The following is a 19780-nucleotide window of genomic DNA, read 5'->3' on the forward strand; positions in this document are numbered from 1 at the left end:
CAATCATAGGGTTGTTTTGTTGTCATTTTTTTTAAACCCCTCTAGTCTCAGTCAACATTTATTTCCCTTATTTGCAACGTTTTTTTCTTACATCTGTTTACTGTTCTCTCTAATATGACTAGTGGATGCATCATAGTTGCTGTTTCCCATGTGTTTGCAATTTTGCCTCTAATTATGGATCCAAGATGGGACAGAGTTAAAAGTGGTGAGGATTTTTGGTGTTTTGGCGATTTTTTTTTCTCCTCTAGTTTTAACGTATGGATCTGATAGACTGGATAACTTCCCCAATTTTTTATTTGCCCTTCTGTTCAGGCTTCATTTACATTGGAATTGACTTTAGTATATTTCAAAGAGTAAAGGCTACATTAGGTGAAGCAGAAGTCCCATTAATTGAAGCAATTGGGTTGAAAGTGACCCAACAGTTGTCTGATTTTATTTGTTCTTGTTTCCTGGGAGAAGAAAAATGAGGTAAATAACTCATCTGTTTCTGTGTCTACAATTAGAGTGTTTGATTTTTGGAAAGTGTGGTCAGTTCAAAAAGCGTGCTGTCAGTTTATTAAGGAAATAAAAGCCTACTTCTTTCCTAATTTTTAATTCTATCATCTGTCCAAAGCACAGCAGCTGGAGTAGGTAGAACAATCAACATGAGTAAGAACAATAGTCTGGGCTTCTTTTACCCTTAATGTAATACTGCCAAATGCACATCTTCAGGACCCCATCTGGAATGTAGGACCCTGACTATGTTTTATGTTTCTTATAAGTGATGTCTTGTAGACACACAGGGACAAACTGAGTATATAGATCTCATGAAAAGCCCATTTAGGTTATGTCTGATGTTGTGCTGGTTGTTGTCAACATAGTTTTAGCTTTGGTATCCCAAGTGGCAGCTTAGAAGTGTGAGGGAGCAGTGGCATACAGCAGTGTGTGGAGAGTTAATAGAGCAGCAGTAGGAGAGCTAATGTGTGGAGCAGGGAATAAAAAGGAAAGTGAAACATAGGAAAGGAGGGAAACTGTCTGGATTCCACCTCTCACTCTGATGTGACCTACCTTGAAGTTTAGGTTCTCTGAGCTATAAGAACTTGGCTTCATCTCAGTAGAGCTTGAGAATACCCTGGGATAAAGAGCATAGAGCACTTGACATCTGCCCTTGGATTGGGTCAAACTGCCTGCTGAATTTAGGCTTGGTGATAAGAGAGTTTAATAAATGCTGATTTCTTCCAAAAGTGCCCACTTTGATCCTCCTTTTTGTGGTAGGGGAACCCATAAGGTGTCGGCCACTGCATACTCCAGAGCCTGACTCTGAAAAAGGTTCCTAGTTTAAGGCTGTGATATTATATGAATTCTGTTGTAGTGATTTGATTTGTATGTGGATGGTTTTTTTTGTTGTTCTTAACCTGGCTTGTAATGGACCCATGGTTGCAGTCTTACACTGATCTATGTATGTTCAAGGCCAGGTTGGACAGGGCCTTGAGCAACCTGGTCTAATGGGAGGTGTCCCTGCCCATGGCAGGGGGTGGAATTAGATAATCTTGAGGTCCTTTCCAACCCAAACTATTCTGTGATTCTGTGTGAGTTTAATATCACCTTTATATTTTGAGTGGTAAAAGTGTATGCTGGCCTGGTCTCTAGTGCTTTCTCTACCTGCTTCATTTTCTGCCCTAGTTCATGAGCAAAAAACATAGCTGGCTTCACAGGTTAATAACTGTTCTTAGTGGGTTGCCTCTACCTCTTTACACATATTCATGTTTCCTTCATGTTCTGAATTTGAATTAATAACTTATTGAAATTAGTGAATTCAAAATATTTCTCCAGGTTTTTTGAACATTCAGGCAGAATGTTCTCAGTTGCACTCAGCTCCTGGTGGAGGTATTTTTTGTATCAATAGCAGCTAAAGTAGAATGTTCTAAAAGAGAAGGAAGTGTGGCATAGAAGATTTGGGTCTTTTGGGGTTTTTTGGTGACCATTAGTCACCCTACGACAAACCCCAGGATAGACTGAGCCAGAAAGATGTAGGTGTGGATAAAGAAGATAGATGGAAGTTTTTTGGAAGTACTTTGATAAAATTAAGATTATTTTGAGAGCCTTAACCTGTATTTTAATGAATTACATCATGTTTGAATGTTTCATATTTCAGCTTTTGCCCTTTTTAAAAATAAAAAATAAAAAAAAAGGGAAAAACATTTTCTCATATTGGTAAAAGTGCTTAAGTGCTTATAGGTCATATTAAAAATTACACATATAAGGTAATTTAATTTTTGGAGTAATGAATAGCAGCAGTGTCTATGTACATGGTGCTTATATCACTTGCTTTGATCTTGCTCTTTGGTAGTTGCTTACCAACCAATAAGAAAGCAGAAAAACCTAACAAGCCTGGGATATAAACTGAAGTGTTGTGCTATGGGGTAATGCAGAGGATTGTCTTGTGGAAGGAGGAAAATATGTAGGATTGATAGAGAGGTAAATGGTGGGAATGCTTAGAAGGCGAACAAAATGGGGATGATGCTCTATCTTTCAGGATTGTGGAGACAGAGTTTTAGAGAGGTGAGAAACGTAAACTCACTGCAGTTTAGGGCACTGAACAAGTCATCTGCTATGTGTTACTGGGAATTTGAAGTGAAATTTTGAACAAGAAAAAGGCACTAAGAGGTAGGGAAGGAAATATCTCTTAATGGTCAAACGTAAAAAATTATAAGAACTGCTAAAAAATAGTGCAACTTCTTTAGCCTCCTGTTTGTCATTCAGTCTGTCTGTGAATTTATATTGCTTGGTTTTGGAGGTATTGTTTAAGAGGCATTCTTGGTTTTATCCCTTCAACCAAATACCATGAAAAAGATCCACCACTGTCAAAGGGCATTGGAAAGACCACTCAAGAAGATTGTTCAGTGTGTAGATTTTAAATAGCTCCAAGTCTCTGTACCCTTCTCTAAGGTTATGCAGCTGCTTACATGGAGTAATTGAAAGGGTTATTTTAAACTTGCTCTCTTTTATGGGTGTAGAACCTGGGACACTGCACTAATAGCATCTTCTAGTGCAGAGCTGTCTTCCTAAAATCTCTCTGATCTCTTTCTTAACAAGTGCCAACTTGAAGGACCTAAAAATTTGTGGTCTTTTTCCTTTCTCCCCTCCTTTGTAGCTTTCTGCTGTTCATCTCTTGCCTCTCTTCCTTCCTCTAAGAGCTCAGTATGTAGTACCCATGGGGTTTTCCAAATTTGCCCTTACGTGAAAGGATGTTATAAACTTCCATCAAGTCTATAGAAGTTGTACAAACCAATGACCAGAGGAATGTCTTTAGCAGCCATAGGGACAAAAAAAGTAAAAGGAGAAGGATGGTTTCTTGAGCTTTGGTACATGCAGGTTTTTTGTGTTCAAAATTATCCCTTTGTTCAAAAGATGCAGAGGTTTATCTCTTGAAGTGTCTTTGAATACTATTTGACATGCTTGTTTCCACTGCCTGCTCTAGCATTTCTCATGTTACGGTTTCTTCCTATTCCTAGCTGCTCTGTGATTATATATTACATACCTTGTTAAGTCTCACTTGTTTCCTTCTCTTGACAGCTGCAAATCAAAAAGAGCCCTTGACTCCTAAATTTAAAGTGAAAGAGGAGCCTACAGATGAAGAAGCTCCAAGTTCAGCCTTGTCTCAGTCCAGCTATGTGTTCAGCCAGGAACCTGAAGCCTCAGCTCCAAACGTCCCTGAGGAGAAACTCAAGCCACAGGAAGCGCAGGCAAATGTAATGAGGCAGGACATGTCAGTCAAGGCAGCATCTGAGCTCCTCATGAAGCTCTCAGGTAGATCTTTAATTTAACTGCATTCAGCTTCTTAATTTCTTTTTCATGTATGCTCTCAAGCTTACCTTGCAGAAGGAATTTTTAGCTTTAGTAGCAAGCAAATGAACAATAGAAAAGGTCTGTCTACACAGGTTCATATACGTATGACACCTCAAGTTTGGTCTGTTGCCATAGTATCCAGTTATCTGTGTTCTGGTTTTCAAATAAATGACTATGAGATAAGTAAAAGAAATGATACCTTAAAGCTTTTAGATGTTGTCATTTTTTAAGTGTACCAAAACATGTTAATACCAATTTATTAACGTCTCTCATTAACATCATAAGACTGTGTCTGTACTTAACAATATCTGATACAGCTTTATAAATTATGACTTTTAAAGCCTTTTATTTTTTTCAACAGTATCGTGTACTCAGAATTATAAGATACACAGTTAAAAATATAGTGCAAACTGAGCCAGATTTCTGGTATTGGGGAGACCACTTGAACTCTCCTACTTTGCCTTAGTGATAAATCCTTTTGCCAGACAAGTATGCATGTATGTACTCATATGTACTGGTACAGCTGGAGGGAGTCAAATAAAAATGTATGTACTGCTAATTGTGCTTTGTCCCACTGTCAGAGTCAAGGTTTAACTTTGAGAGAAAGTGAAAGGGTTGAGTTCTCCCTGCTGGGAACAGCTTAAGTGAGTGACAAAAAGGCTTTGAAGTTCTAATAAACCTGAATTTTTAGGAACAAGATGTGAAACTCAGTCTCAGAGGATGGGTTTGGTACTTCCTCACCTAAACTGGATGAGTTAGTTTTTAAGTCTTCTCCAAAGCTGGACTTTATATTTTTTAAGTATGCCAATGTCATGCAAGAGGTGCCAGTGGAAATGTTTACAAGTTTAGTAACTTCTGAGAACCCTGCCAAACCCATCTGAATTTTTTTGGCTTGATTGGATGTTTTCAACATTGAATTTGAGGTCAAATGTATAGCTGGAAGACTTTAACTGACCAGGGTCTCCCCCACAAATTCTAACGTGTCATTAATTCATCAGGTCATACCTGCACATTTTAATTTTCAAAAGAACTTGAATAATTGATTGCAAGAAGTTCATGTTAATGGTGCAAAACCAGAAGTTAATCAGAGGAGAAGTTTCCCAATTATTTTATAGAGTCCCAAATACTGAACATTTGGTTATTGATATAGTGCACTGTTGCTGCTGGTAATTGGTTTGAGAATGGTGTTCTGATAACAGAACTTTACACCCTAATGAATGTTAACCTGTGACTTGATTTTTGCTGGCACACATAAATTTATGTATCTATTTTCATGAAGAAAAGGCTTCATAACTAAAGTACTTCAGAGACAATAGGCTTCTTGATTGTAATTCTTGAATTCAGCACTAGCAGGCTGTGTTTAAATAGGTTTATTGCAGGTTATTATATTAGAATATTTGTGTCTTAAATATCTGTTTGTACAGATGAAGTCTGGCATGTGTAAAATCTTGGTCAAAGTTTGTGGTCACTTCTGTTGGGAACTCACAGTCTTTAAAGGCTGTAGTAAGAAATGAACTAGTTTAACTTTTCTCTTATTTTAAACTGCTCACGATTGAGCATTTTTTGCTGATAGTGGTCTTTTTGGTTAATCCATAGATGAGAAGGTAAAGCATTCGGGTTTATTCAGATGGTATTGCTGCAGTTGGTGTTCCTGAATCAGCCAGTGGGTGGGGTTATACAAAGTTTATCACTTCGCTGTTTTCAACTTGCACTTTTCAAGAATTACCATCTAAGTCAGAAACTACAAAGGAGGGAAACACTAAAATACAGTTTAATGTAGGAAAAATGTAAAAGGAATATAATGTTTTTTAATATTTACTTTATCTGGTAGAATACTCAGATCACTGTTGACTTCCCAGCTTATCTGAAGGAATTCTAAGCTCTGTTTTTGGTGGTTTAGAACTTAAACAATTAAGCCACTTCCTTAGAATAAAGTGGAAACAAGAACAAGATTCCTTCTTTTTCCTGATACTGGAATGAGGAAAAAAAATTGGAGAGTAATGAGTATGTCTGGATGTTCTACTGTCTGTAGGAAATCTTCAGTCAAGTGCCCTTATTAGATTCGATATATTATCTAATTAGGTTAAGTCAGGTCCTTCCAGGCTATATATATTCTTGGTAAAGACTGAATGGATTACATCCTTGCTTTGTTATTTTCGCTTTCTTCTGTGTGATACTAATTACCAAACCCTGTACTGCATACAAATTCAGCAATGGATTTCTGACCCTTCATAGTATTTTGCTTTCTGTGTTCCTGATATACATGCTTCTGTTATTCCCTAAGCAATAATATTGGTGATTGTTGCAGCTGCTTGGGATTTAGGCATAGACCATGCTTTCACATAAAAGATACACTGCTTTATATTTTTCACTGGGAATCCTCTTTTCCCAAGCAGAGATACTATGTTGCTAGCTCTTAGCTGAGCTTGTCCAGTGTAGTTGAAAGAGTCCAGCGCAGAGCCACAAAGATGATGGAGTGGAACACCTCCCTTGTGAGGAGAGGCTGAGGGAGCTGGGTCTCTTTAGCTTGGAGAAGAGGAGACTGAGGGGCGACCTCATCAATATTTACAAATATATAAAGGGTGCGTGTCAGGATGATGGAGCTAGGCTTTTTTCAGTGATATCCAGTGACAGGACAAGGGGCAATGGGTGTAAACTGGAGCATAGGAGGTTCCACGTTAACATCAGGAAGAACTTCTTTACTGTGAGAGTGACAGAGCACTGGAACAGGTTGCCCAGGGTGGTTGTGGAGTCTCCTACATTGGAGATATTCAAGGCCTGCCTGGACAAGTAGTGGAAGGCCTTTCCAGCTCTAGAGTCTAGTGTGGACTGGTAGTTTGCAGTAAGCCTCTCCTGTAGTATGCACCAGCCCACCCTAGCCCCCTATAATGAAGGGATTTGTCAGCCACTCAGAAACTTTTCTAAAGCTAGGAAAATGTGGAAGAATGAACGTCATTTACTGTAGTAGAACATTAACAGAACATTTACAAGGTGTTATTGTAGAGGTAGATGTACAGAACTTTACCTGGAGATGCTATGCCTTTCTATACCAGTTTTTTCTCTGCTGTGTCCACTTGGATTCAAATCTTCTACCTCACAGTTCACAAACTTGATACCTAGTCACTTGATACCTACTTGCACTTCTTCCAAAGAATTATTCAAATTAAGAAGGTTAATGTGTCCTGGGCATATCTAGGTAGAACCCATTTCCATCCAGATAGTCAAACAAAACTTCCTAACAACTGATCTGGAACTTAAAAATAAAAATGAAACACACATTTTGAAGAAATGGTCTTTGGAGGTTAACAAGCAAAGTTTGAGCTTTAGTGCAGACTTTTAACCTACATTTTAGAGAACATGAAATGACTGCTATGATTTATATGAATGTACTAAAGTGAACTCTGAATTCTGTCCATTACTAAGTTTTGACTGAGACTAGATCCAATGGCAAGGAAATAGATTTGAGGAGATAGTGGAGTGGGGCAAATCACTCTTATCTCTGTTTGTAAGGGGCCATCCCTGCAGGATTTTGGATTCCTATTAAAAGTTGCACTAAATCACTTAAAGAAAATTGAAGTGATGTATTTAAAATACACCTGAACCTATTTTCTGCATTCTTACCAGTTCTCTTTCATGGAAAAGCTAATTTATGTGTCAAAATGTTGAAATAAGTGGTGCATCTGGTTGGTCTTATGCACTCAATCTTATAGATAGAAAGGTAGGTTTCAGGGGAGGCTGAAATTTAAACTAAACATTTGCATTTACCTGCTAATGTGTAAGTCTAAAAACTCACCTTTCTTTTGAAATAATCATGCTGCTAATAGGTTTTGGACATGTATGATCTTTCAGAAGCATACAGTGTTCCCCCTTGTCCAAAAATAAATGCATAGCTGGGGGTGTATCAAATCTATTCCAGGTACTAGCATTTTATAAGTAGGTAAGTAGTCTTTTACCCTAGTGCCTTGAACTGTGACATTAGCATGTCCCTGTCTTTCCTAGAAATGTTGCCTGAATCATATTTGCCTTTATTTGAGCTGTATCTTATTTGTGATCATCTCGCATTTCTATAGTAATTCAGGTTGTTTTCCTTCGCTCTTTTTTTTTCCAGTGAATCAATTTCCCATGTATTGCACATATTCTTGTTATCACTAACAAATGCATGATGCTTTTACTATTCAGCTCTTTTGGATCCATTGTATTTTCATCCTTGGGTCACACAGTGTTTCTTGTAATACACCAATTGCCCAGTACCAACAGTGTGTCATAATTTTGGGTTATCAGCACTTGCAGTTAGCTCATACTTAATTTTTGTTTCAAGATCATAAAGTACTTGTTGCATTCAATTGATTCCAAAAGCATTCTTGATCAACTCCCTTTTTTATCACCTTTATAGTGTCACAACTATGTGACAATTCCTCTTTCAGCACAACTGGTTATTGTGGGAGATTTGGGGTGTTTTCCTCCTTTATTTGATTAAGTCTTTACCCACTTGAAAATGTTTATGCTGATTTCCAATTTTGTGCCTTGAAGTTCATTTTTTTGACACTATCTTACATTTGACTGAAACCACATAGATTAGAACTATTTGAAAAGAGGAAGAAAAAGAAAAGTGATAATACAGTTCTAGTAGTTCGAGCATAAGATGAAAGCCGGAACACCTCCCATTCCAAAAATGGCACATTGTACATTAGGGTACAGTGAGGTGAGGGACTATCTGAGAAGGCTTTAAACTAACTCATACCAAAGCCAGTCCAGTCACAGCAGCACAGACTTCCAGAGGAACTCAATAAGTTTAAAAAGTTTGCTAGCAAGGAGCTTCATCTGTGACAGCTGGTGTCAGATTTACCTCATTTTAAGGCTTGGGTGGCTTTATGCTTGACTGTCATCAGCAATGTAAATCAACAACAAGTCCATGGCTAGTAAGCTGTTATTCTTAGCAGTCACAAAATCTTTCCAGGTTTAGTCAGTTGAGTTGGCATTCTTTTGATTTACTGTTACTGTGGTGAAGAAAAAGAACATCACTGCATTCTTTGGGTGAGTTGAGGACCTTGCTATATATTTCTTTTTCATAACTTAGTGGACTGTTCTGGGAAGCTCTTGTATGGAGGTAGGCTGCTGTCTCTGCAGTTTGCTGTTGTCAGGACCTTGTAAGAGTCTCAGTACCTAGATTGCAGGGGTGCTGTCAAGAGTGCTTTCATCCCTGCTTAGAGAGCCTTGATAATGGGCAGAGGAGTGAAAATACAGGGAAGTCTTTTGTTCCTTGCTCTCTAAATAGCTCATTAGAAAGCTCTGGACAGCAGCAGGTGCTTCTGTAGAAGCCCAGAAAAGAAAGTGGGGAAGTGTATGACCCAAAATAAGGCTTTCTCTTGATGTGAATTAGAGAGATGGCAAGCCATAGCAAGTCACATCATCAGATTACATCCTGCTACTATCCAAGCATTTTTGTTGGGTTTTTTGTTTGTTTTTAACCAACAGAAATGTGAAATTGATTGTGAATGGTTAGAATGAAGCTATGTTGTATTTACAGCAAAGAAAAAGATACAAGTTTCTGGGTTGCTAGATTTGTTATTGCAATGTCAGGCTCCAGATTTTTTTTCCAAAGGTTTTGAAACTCTCCTGCCAATGCTGTGCTACATGAAGTTCATATCAGGCCATGGTATATTTAATAAGTTTTTCCATGATGTCTGCATAACATAATCCCAGAAGAACTCGGCTAACAATGGATTCTTACCTATTGATGGGGTTTGCCATGTTTCATTGCAACATCAATGTCCAAATCCAAAAGGGGGGAAAAAAATGAAAAAATACTGCTCATTCATAGGAGAAGTATAGGGTAGAAAGAATGGAAGTCTGCAAAGTCTAAGGGTTTTTTTCCTCCTATAGATCTCAAAAAAAGCCAAACCACAAAACCACAAAATCACAGAAAAACAAGTACCTTCTAACACAGCCTAACTTTTCTTTCAGTAGATGCTATAAAACACCTCTAAGTTACTGCAATTCATCTTCTTTTTTTCCATGTCAGGGTAATCTTGACATTTGATGAAAACCATGTAAATATAAAAGATCAGATAATTTGGCATAATAAGGAATCGTGATGTCTGTGGTTCAGATGTACTTCTTTTGATGTTCTGGATTTATTTTAATTCATTTTATTGTTTTAGGAATTGTCATTGAAGAGTTTAAACACCACCACCTCCTCTCCCCTCCCCAGTCCTTTGCTTTACTGCTCCTTCTTGATGACGTTCAGCCAGGTGGGAGTGGCCACAAAACTATGGAAAGTGGGCAAAGTGTCAAGGGATTATAGATGCACAGTATTTGCAGAAGGGCCTCTTGCAGACCCCTTGCCTTTGAAGAGTCAGCTTGTAAAGACAAGAGACATGGAGCCAGGCTCTCTGCAAAAGCACAGCTTGCTGCAGTAATGCTAGAGTGGGATTTTCTTAAACTGGGAGATTGGATATATAGGAATATGTTGTAAAATAACTACTTATATGTAAACTTACATATAAACTACTTATATGTAAACTTTTTATCAAATGCTCCTTAATCTGTGTTTTGAGGGATTGCTGGTGTTTTGCAGGTAGGGTGTTTCAGGTAACCACCATAGTCCTACCATTTAATTGAAGGAGCAGCAGATGCGTGTCACAACTCAAATTAGTCTGCTGCTTTAATTTGCTCCTTTTCTGTTGTTGGCTCGCATTTTTGTGAAACTAACCCACAGTTGCAAAATTCAGGGGTTCCACTTTAACAAATATGATCCATTTAATGATTTTTTTAAAAAGCAAGACCCTGTTACATTGATTCAAAGCCCATTGACATTGTCTTACATAAACCAGCAGTTTGAGAAAACAAAAAAAAAACAAACTAGCAAAATAAAGCGTCAAGCACAGCGCCCTAGGGAACGTCAGATGTTACTTGTTGTGTCTCTAGCAGAACCTTCAGGGCTCGCCAACTGTTCTCTACCTCTGAGGTTTTATTTAAGCTGTTTTAGGGCATGTTTATTGCTAGCAAATCGGAACAATTAGCATAACAAAATGCCTGATTCTTCATACTGAAAGCTTTTGAAGTCAGTACAAGTTGACCCACTAGTTACCCCTGTCTGCTTGATTGTGAAAACTAGTACATGAGTCCAATTTATGAGACATATGGGAAAGGATTTCTTGTCTAAGTTGATTCATAAAGTTGATTTGTAAAGCTGATGGGCATTTCAGCGAATATGAGCAACTGAACAAACCTGGTTCTCTTAGCTGTTCTCCTGTAATGTCTTGCAGCAGTCTCCTGACTGTATTGGTAGCCTTCCACTGAACGTGCCCCAAGATGTCACCTGTACTGATGAGCCCCAGATGGGGAACAGTTCTAAAAAAAATCTCATGAGTGTGGAATAGAAGCTAAGACTCTTCTCCTCGTGGGTACAGTTTTAATAATACAGCCCAGAACATGGCTGGCCTTGGTTGCCACAGGGACACATTGCAGACTTGTGCACAACTTGTGTTGAATTGTTGTAGTCCCATCTTTCTGAGACGTAGCTTGACTAAGCTCTCTCTAAAACCTGTCAGTCTCTGTCCTAGCCCGCAGAGAGGCACTGTTAACACTTAATTCCAGAGATGCTGTTATTGCTACACCTTCTTCAGGTAACAGTGTCAGGCCACCAGGAATGAATGCTGTACCCTGAGCTTTTAGGTCATACAAGTATCATTTTATGCTTCTGTTTTGTTTGGCTTTTTTAGCAAGTGCCACTACTTTGCAATTCCTTGTGCTTGTGAATGCCAGAGAACCTGAAAGCTGTGGAAGAAATCACTTTCTTCCTGGAACAAGCCTGTCCAGTACTACGTTTTTCATATCTGATGCGGGAAATTATCTCAGTCAATGTGAATATGATGAAGTTCATTGAAGCTTCTATAGACCAGCTGGTTAAAAGTCATACTGCTCTGTAAAGAAACAGCATCTCTGTGGCTTGATATAGTACACCCATGTATGCAGTAATTTTGTCTCATTTTGTTAAGCTCTTTCTGTTTCACAAAGTTAACAGCAGAAAAACACACATTAGGTGGTTTAGTTCATTTTCTGCCAGATGAGCTGTGTTCAGTGCCTTGCTGTTGTTCGGAGCTTCATCCAGGGTAGTTTTGAAAGAATAGGAGATAACAGTCTGGATACTTCAGAGCTGCTTAAGTCTTTACCCCATGCTGCTTTTTGCTAGGAATTAGATGTCTGTACTTTTATAAAAATCTGACATGAAGAAAATTACTCTTCCATGCTAACGTTGTATTCTGATACATTGCAGTTTATTTAACCTAGCCCATTTATTCAACAAGAAATGTAAAAGTGGAAAGAAGCCAAAGCTATCACGATTTTAATTATTTGAACCAGGAGACCTTTTGGTGTACCAGCCCTTGACTTGGAAAACTTTAGCTGTGCTGTTACCATGTGAGATACCTAAGTAAGGAAATAAGGGGTATCACCTTACTCCACAAACGTATTCCACTGTCTGTAGCACAGAAGGGAAAATAATCTTCAAGAATTTAGTTTAACTGCGCCTGTGTGGTGAGATGGGTATGGGCATAACCTTAGTTACAGTCTTTTGCCAGCACAAAATCTAGCACAGCTGGATTGTATGCCTCTGATTGCTGCTCATGGGACAGACTGACTGTGTTTCCCCTTCATTAGCTCTTGTCAAATTATCATAAATACCCTCCTTCAGTCTTCTCTGTGTGTTTGCTTTTGGGAATCAGGGTATGACAGGATTCATCTCTGGCAGGGACATTCTGTCAGATCAAAAGGGCACAGCTGGGAAGATAAAGGTCAAAGGAAATGATCAAATATGTAAATTTAGTTAGGGCAGTTGGAGTGCTAGCTGATTATAAGGGGGAGAAGGTCATCAGTATTGCTTGACTCTTGCCTTAGTTGGGGTCAGATCAGTTTGTCTGATACAAAAGCATTTGCAGGACCGGGAATTAAACTGTGGAGCAAGAACAGAAATAGAAAGAATATTTTAAAAGCAGAGGGAGCAGCAGAGGTCAGCTTGACCCTGCACCTAAATTTGGCAGCTGGGTGCAGAGCTCGGTCTGTCAAACATCTGAAGAACTCATTTGTTTGCGGAGTTACCTGAGCTTTTGATTGACAGTGTTACCTGATGCGTTCCTTTGCTGTTCTGTGTTCACTTTCAAGGCACAGCATGCTATTTTTACGCTTTCAAACACAGATGCAGTGTTCTGTGGTTTTAGAATAAGAGGCTAATGGAAGCTTTAAATAAAAATAAATTAAAAAAAAGGGGGGAAGAAAAATCTGCTTGCCAGGAGAAAAAAGGATTATATTGTATTTCTAACTTGACTTCAGCTGAGAATTCCTTATGGAGATATCTGAAGTCTGAAATGCATCTGGTGGATCATAGATGGTAAAGTTTTTTATCATTTGTTTATATGTTTAAGGATTAAAAATGTCACAAGGAAAGATTGAAAGCACTTCATGTAAATTGTCCCTGGAACATATCCAAGTGTCTTTTATCTCCTGCCTTCAATTTTTTTTTTTCCCCCTCCACTTAAGAACAACGGGAAGATGGGGAGAGGGAGAAAGCAGGGGAATGAAAAAGGACTTGTTGACACACACTGATTTACATTCAGGTGAAATGCATATGCCTTTGTGCTAAAGGGTTTTGGCTAAAGACTACAAGATGGTACCAACAAGCTGACCAGCTAGTTATCAGGGATGACTAAACTGTGTTTTGGTGCTGAGATTCATCGTAATGTTGGGTAATTGAAAACAAAAGTCCTGGTAGTGTTTGAAACATTCACACCAACAGCAGAAAGTCTGGATCAAAAGGGCTGTGTAAGTGTTTTGGGTGTGGGAGGCAAATGATCTTGGAACCTTGATTCTGAGATTTCAGAAGTTTTATTCTGAATTAAAATGATCACTTGCCTTGCAGCCAAACCAGAGCCTTCATCAACACCTGAGGAGCCTCAAGCATAGAAAGTGAACCACAAACTGGCTTCTAGACTGTGGTTTTGTTTGCTAGGCCTAGGACACCAGAGAGGAAGACAGGGAAGGAAGGATATGGGCATACAGAAACTGGTCATTAAGGTTACCGGATCTCGTAATGTATGAAGGAATATATAGGCTTGTTACAAAATTAGACTTCAGAAAAGCATGGGCCCCAGAATAATTCTCTCATCTTGAAAGCATATGCAGGTATAAACTAGTTCCTTACACAGTTGTCTGGAATTTTCCATAAAAGAGAGAGAGAGCAGAAGAGGAGCAGATGAGTGATTTAGAGTTTCTAAGAGGTCTTCAGTGCCCACCTTTGGAGAGCTGGTGTAGTTGCACCTTGATTTAGTAAATAAAAACAAAGCTTGGCTAACTGGTGTATGATCACCCAGTATTCATAGAAAGTGACATAACTCTTGTATTTACAAATATGCAACTGTTTCCTGCTCTCTAGCTTGAAAAATTATTTTCAAGAGATTGCTTCTATTTATAACCCCCAAAAGAATACTGTGGCAGTCAGCTGCTTGCTGCCCTTACCATTTGCAGTGCTACGGTATACAAATTATGATGTTGTAATTGTGATTCTTGCTTTGAGCACTCTGAAAAATTGTAGCCTAATTAAATAATTGTGGTGGTTGTTTATTTTTTTAAATACATATTTGCAGCTGAGAGTTACAAGGAAACCCAGATGGTAAAGATAAAGGAAGAACCAATGGAAGTTGACATTCATGATTCGCAGGCTTCAATGTCACCCAGCCAACCCAGCCAAAATGTTGGCTACAGCACTTTATTAGGGAGAGACATTAGTGAACACATACAGAAGGCACCAGAAGGCCGTGTGCTGCCAGAAAGAAATCTGTTCAGCCAAGATATATCAGTGAAGATGGCATCTGAGCTGCTCTTCCAGCTATCAGGTAAAAGCAGTGGAGAAAGTAGAAAGTTGAACTTAAACATTAAAAAGAGATTGCAAATAACCATTAAGGTGCTATCAAAGTGTGACATTGCTATGGCTGAAAAATAATAGGAATTAGAGCCCTTCTACCCTCACATTAGAAATGCAAAAGCCTTGCCAAATGTCCCCTATAGTTAGCATATGCTCTAGAGCACTGTGACAGGTCAGGGTCACAATATTTGAACTGAATTAGAAAAGCCGGAGTTCAATTCCTGTATTTTTGAAAGCTAATTAAATAATTTTGTGACAACTGGTTGATCCAGGCCTTGGAACATAGGAGAGCCTATAGATGGCAGCTGCCGGTGTAGGTGCCAGTGGCTGCAGCATGCAGGGTTCCTGGGGCTGCACTGTTCATTTCTCTTAACAAAGAAAGTGAACCTCAGCAATTACATAAAGGCAATGATATCAGCACTGTGTTTAATGAATGCTTGTATTGCCTACTTTGCATGAAGCACTAACACTGAATTGTGAAGCTGAAAAAATTTGCTGGTGTTAGTGTAAAGTTATACCCATTCTCTAATCATGCTGTAACCATTCACCCCAAATTACTGTGGGTTATGCTGTTATCAGAAAGCATTAATATAGTTATGTCAAATAAAACCTGCTAGGGGAAATATGATATATGCTAATCAAAACCCCCCATGTATGTTCCTCTGCAGAAAAGGTGAGCAAAGAGCACAACCACAATAAAGATAACACCATCAGAACTACGACCAGGTAAGTACAGTCCGTTGTTATCTGCAAAGCTATAGTGTAAATGGCATTGCTTTGTTTTGCCATGTGAACTCAAATGCGTCTGTCACCTGCAAATGTGACCTGATATTACAAATATAAGTTATTTTCATGAGTCATGTAACTTATATCTGGAAAATTGCACTTATGGATCTGATTGCTAAGAGTTCATGAGAAAAAAGGCCTTTGGACCCAAATGGCTGTTCTCCTCTGATCAAATATTCACACATCATTTTAAGAATTCTTCTATTTTTTTCTTTTTTTTCCTACAAAAACTGAAACTTGAAAGAAACTGCATAGTACATGCAGTGCTTGAGGGAAGAACAGAGTGACAATTGGATTTTAAGACATGGGCCAGTGTAAGAAGAGGTGATTTTGATTCAGTCTTCTGTCAAACTTGATTTCTTTAATAAAATTTCATTTTACTATTTCTATCATCTCAATGCCTTTCAGAGATGAGTTTTCAACAGTCAGACTGTAAGACAATGCTAATGAAATATTTGTTACAGATTTCAGTTGTGTTAATATGACGAATGAAATTACCTGGGAATTAAAAACGTGATCCAGTTACAGCACATGCTGTTAAAGAAATATGCACTTTACAATATTTACAGTATTGTTGCCGGAACAAGCCCATGTGTTGTTTATATATACATGAGCAGCAAAGTAAGGTGTCCCTGTGGGAAAATTCAAAGCTCTTATGTAATAAGTGGTAGCTAGAACTGATAAATATTCAGGAGCCTGTGGTGAGGAGTAGGCAGGAATTGGCAAGAGTTCCTACCTGAAAGTAGGGAAGTATTCTTTCCTACCCAAAAGTTCAGGGCCACAGAGATGATGAAGGGAGTGGAACACCTCCCGTATGAGGAGAGGCTGAGGGAGCTGGGTCTCTTTAGCTTGGAGGAGACTGAGGGGTGACCTCATCAGTGCTTACAGATATGTAAAGGGTGAGTGTCAGGATGATGGAGCTAGGCTTTTTTCAGTGATATCCAGTGATAGGACAAGGGGCAATGGGTGTAAACTGGAGCATAGGAGATTCCACGTTAACATCAGGAAGAACTTCTTTACTGTGAGAGTGACAGAGCACTGGAACAGGTTGCCCAGGGGGGTTGTGGAGTCTCCTACGTTGGAGATATTCAAGGCCCACCTGGACAAGTTCCTGTGTGATGTACTCTAGGTTACCCTGCTCTTGCAGGGGGGTTGGACTAGATGATCTTTCGAGGTCCCTTCCAACCCTTGGGATTCTGGGATTCTGTGATTCTGTAATCAGTGTGGATGGGTTGGAGGCTGAGTACACTGAAGTGACGAGTCCTTTAAAGACAGAGTAAGACTTTCTCTGCCTCTGCAGCCCCTACTACAGAGTTCCCAGTATGTTCACTGCTAAGACAACTTTGTCCAGGCAGAAATTGAAAAGCATTTCAGTTGCAGAAGAAATAATCTCTGCATTGTTCTTTAATTCCTAGGTCTATCCCATTCATTTCATGGTAACTGCAATAAATAAATAATTCAGTTTTTATAAACTGACCAGCTCAGTAAATGTACATTAGGGACTTTTTGATGTTACAAGTTGAAAGATAATTAAATTGAGCTTTTAACTTCTGGCTACTGTGAATGCTTCGCATGTTTGCTCGTTTGGGAAATTGTGGGATATGCAGCCTGCACAGCCTTCCTGTGAGTACTTAAAGAGTAAGTCTGAGAGATACATATGGAGATAAATGCATATGTTCTCCAGCTACTCATTAACTATCCAGTGTGCACTGCAGGGAGGGGGTGACAAATAGTTGAAAATAGATTTCAGTATCTCATGACATTACCAGTAGGACCAGTGTGAGAATCCAGAGCTACTTTTGGATCTATCAACGGTAATTCAAACTGGAAAGGTTGAGGACAGTTCAAAGATAACTTCCCCTTCTTCTGGCTGCCAACTATTCAGGGTGTAACACAGTTGGCTCTTGTCAGACTTGCACTGAGTTTTACTGAGAAGTCCTGGTAATGGCTGCTAACCCATCAGAGCATGAAATGCCAGGTGCCTGGTTCAATTCTTCTGGGTGCTTTTCTTATTTGACCTGTCAACAGAAGAAGATGTGAATGAGAAGAACTTCTTAAGGGGAAGTGTACTAAATCCTATCAGTTCAAACAGATTGACTTGAAAGACTTTGCCAAAAAAACCCCGTCCATAACCAACCAAACAGCTGGAAGTCTTTACTGGAAAGGGTATGACACCTTCTCAAAAATAGGATGTGATGGAGCACCCAGTGGAGGATAGAGGCACGCAGACTGCATCAAGAAAATGTGGTGGTGCAGTTTGGCTCACAGCCTACATCTGGAGTAATGACAGAAAGGCATTTGAAACACAGTTGTTGACTCACAACCTGACAGCTGCAGAGAGCCAAGGTGAGGTCATTGTTATCCACCTGTATGTATCTGGGGAGAAGAAAGATTAAGCTGTGTCGTTGGTGAGTCTTAAATCAGCAAAGCTCAGCAAGATGAGATACACAAGCAGTTTTTGCTGTCTTACTCCATATTAACATTTCTAACTATCACCTATCTGTTGCTATTCCTCCTGTGAGTGTTTCTGGACTTTGTGAGCATATGACTTTGCTTAAGCAGCTGAAACTGGCAAGGATTCCTCACAGTTCAATGGCTGAGAGAGACGGTAGAGCCTGCCATCTGTGATAAGAAGACAAAAAGTGGAGAAGCAAATGATCTTGAAGTGAACATGCCAGCATAAGATGCCAAGATAAGTTGCTTTCATCTAGAGAACTGTGTAGCCATAAAACTGGAAAAGTGCAGCCAGAAAAAAAATCCTAAAGCTTGAACTTCATCTGAAGGGACTTTGCACACTGAAAACAATCTATGTCATGTCTTACTATGAAGCAGGAGCTCCTCCCTCCATACTTTGCACTGGGAATTGGAGGACATATCTGCTGTAATTAAAATAATAATAGCACTGAAGAGGCTCAGCTGCCATTCTAGAGAAAGGCAGAAAAGAGGTATCCAAGGCTGGGCCTGTAATTCACCAGAGGCTGATGGCAGAGAGGGAAATCCTTAGGACACATCAAGATACAGTCTTCAACAGCAACCTGTTCATGGTATATGGCTTAGCCTTGAAATAGGTAAGCTCTGCATCATCCATTTTGCTTAGAACCAGCAATGAGCAGTGTTCCAGTGACTAAATCTAAGGCAGAAGCAAGAAGGTCAACATGGAAACCTGAGCAGATTGCAAGATTTTGAAGAGTTACAACAGTAATAAAACTTTTTTCTATTGGTGTTTTTCTTTCAAATTATTATTAAAGCAATGAGAGGATCATTGCAATAAATGATGCCATATTTTTATACGGCTTCAGTCTGTTTTATATTGTCACCCCTGAGCAGGAGCATAAGTCTTTGAAAAAGTTTTGTACACGTGGGCTGGAGCTGTTTTGCTTTATCATGATGATTTGTTTTCTTAAGTATTATGCATTGTTCAGCTATCTGCAAACACTGAACTGTTCAGGCTTGGGGCAGCTTCATGACTTCATCTGCAGCACAGCCTAACACTGCCTGTGTTTATGGTTATGTTCAACTTTCTGTAGAAATACCAAAATATCCCACTAACTGTCACATATGGAAGAGCACAAAATGAATAATGGCCACAAAACTTAACAAGCAAGCAAATGACATGATCAACGAAAGTGTTACATGATCATGTTAACTAATTATCAACAAGTTTCCCAAAGGCAGAAGAGATCTGACAGAATACAAGCGGCTCAGTGGGGGAATACCTTGTTCACCCTCTGCAGAAAAACTCTAAAAGGCAAAACTTATGCAAGTGTCATTGTTTAGATTGACACATTGAGTATCTGGACTGGTAGGGTCAACTTGGTTGGTGCTGCTGGCATGTACTTTCTGAATCTGGACTACCCACTGTGCAGTGCTTTGTAAGACCTCTTAGTACATGCTTTGTCCTGAAAAGGTTCTTGGATAAGAACAGGCTGCAGAAACCAGCTGGCCTCCTGTCCTGCACCTTTAAAATAACCTACTATACAGCAGCTTGTAAGGATTCTCAGTATGAGAGAGATGATGTTTAATGTAAGTCTCATTTTGCTTAGAAGAAACTGATAGTTTGCATGCAGATGAAATAACTGCCTTAGTAAGCAGTTTTCCAAGAAAGACTGCCCTTTTCCATTTTGAACTTTTTGATATATCTCTTACTGATGTCTGTCTGTACTGCAACAAGGAATTCTTGTTTCTGTTAGGATCTTTAATTGAGAGGAAAACAGAAAGCTGACAGAAATGCCAATTCATTATTGAAAT

The 19780-nt window shown here is 39.1% G+C and overlaps 1 protein-coding gene across 1 annotated transcript in view; it reads left to right on the forward strand.

Annotated features, from left to right (window-relative positions):
• Positions 1-19780, forward strand: part of ZNF827 (zinc finger protein 827) — a 108779-nt gene that overhangs the window by 55088 nt on the left and 33911 nt on the right. The window contains exons 5-7 of the mRNA XM_034065020.1: positions 3556-3789; positions 14469-14717; positions 15415-15472. Coding sequence (XP_033920911.1) covers positions 3556-3789; positions 14469-14717; positions 15415-15472 — 541 coding nt within the window. The remainder of the gene's footprint in view (positions 1-3555; positions 3790-14468; positions 14718-15414; positions 15473-19780) is intronic.

This window comes from Melopsittacus undulatus, chromosome 7, assembly GCF_012275295.1.
Source record: "Melopsittacus undulatus isolate bMelUnd1 chromosome 7, bMelUnd1.mat.Z, whole genome shotgun sequence".
In the NCBI taxonomy this organism is placed as follows: Eukaryota; Metazoa; Chordata; class Aves; order Psittaciformes; family Psittaculidae; genus Melopsittacus; species Melopsittacus undulatus.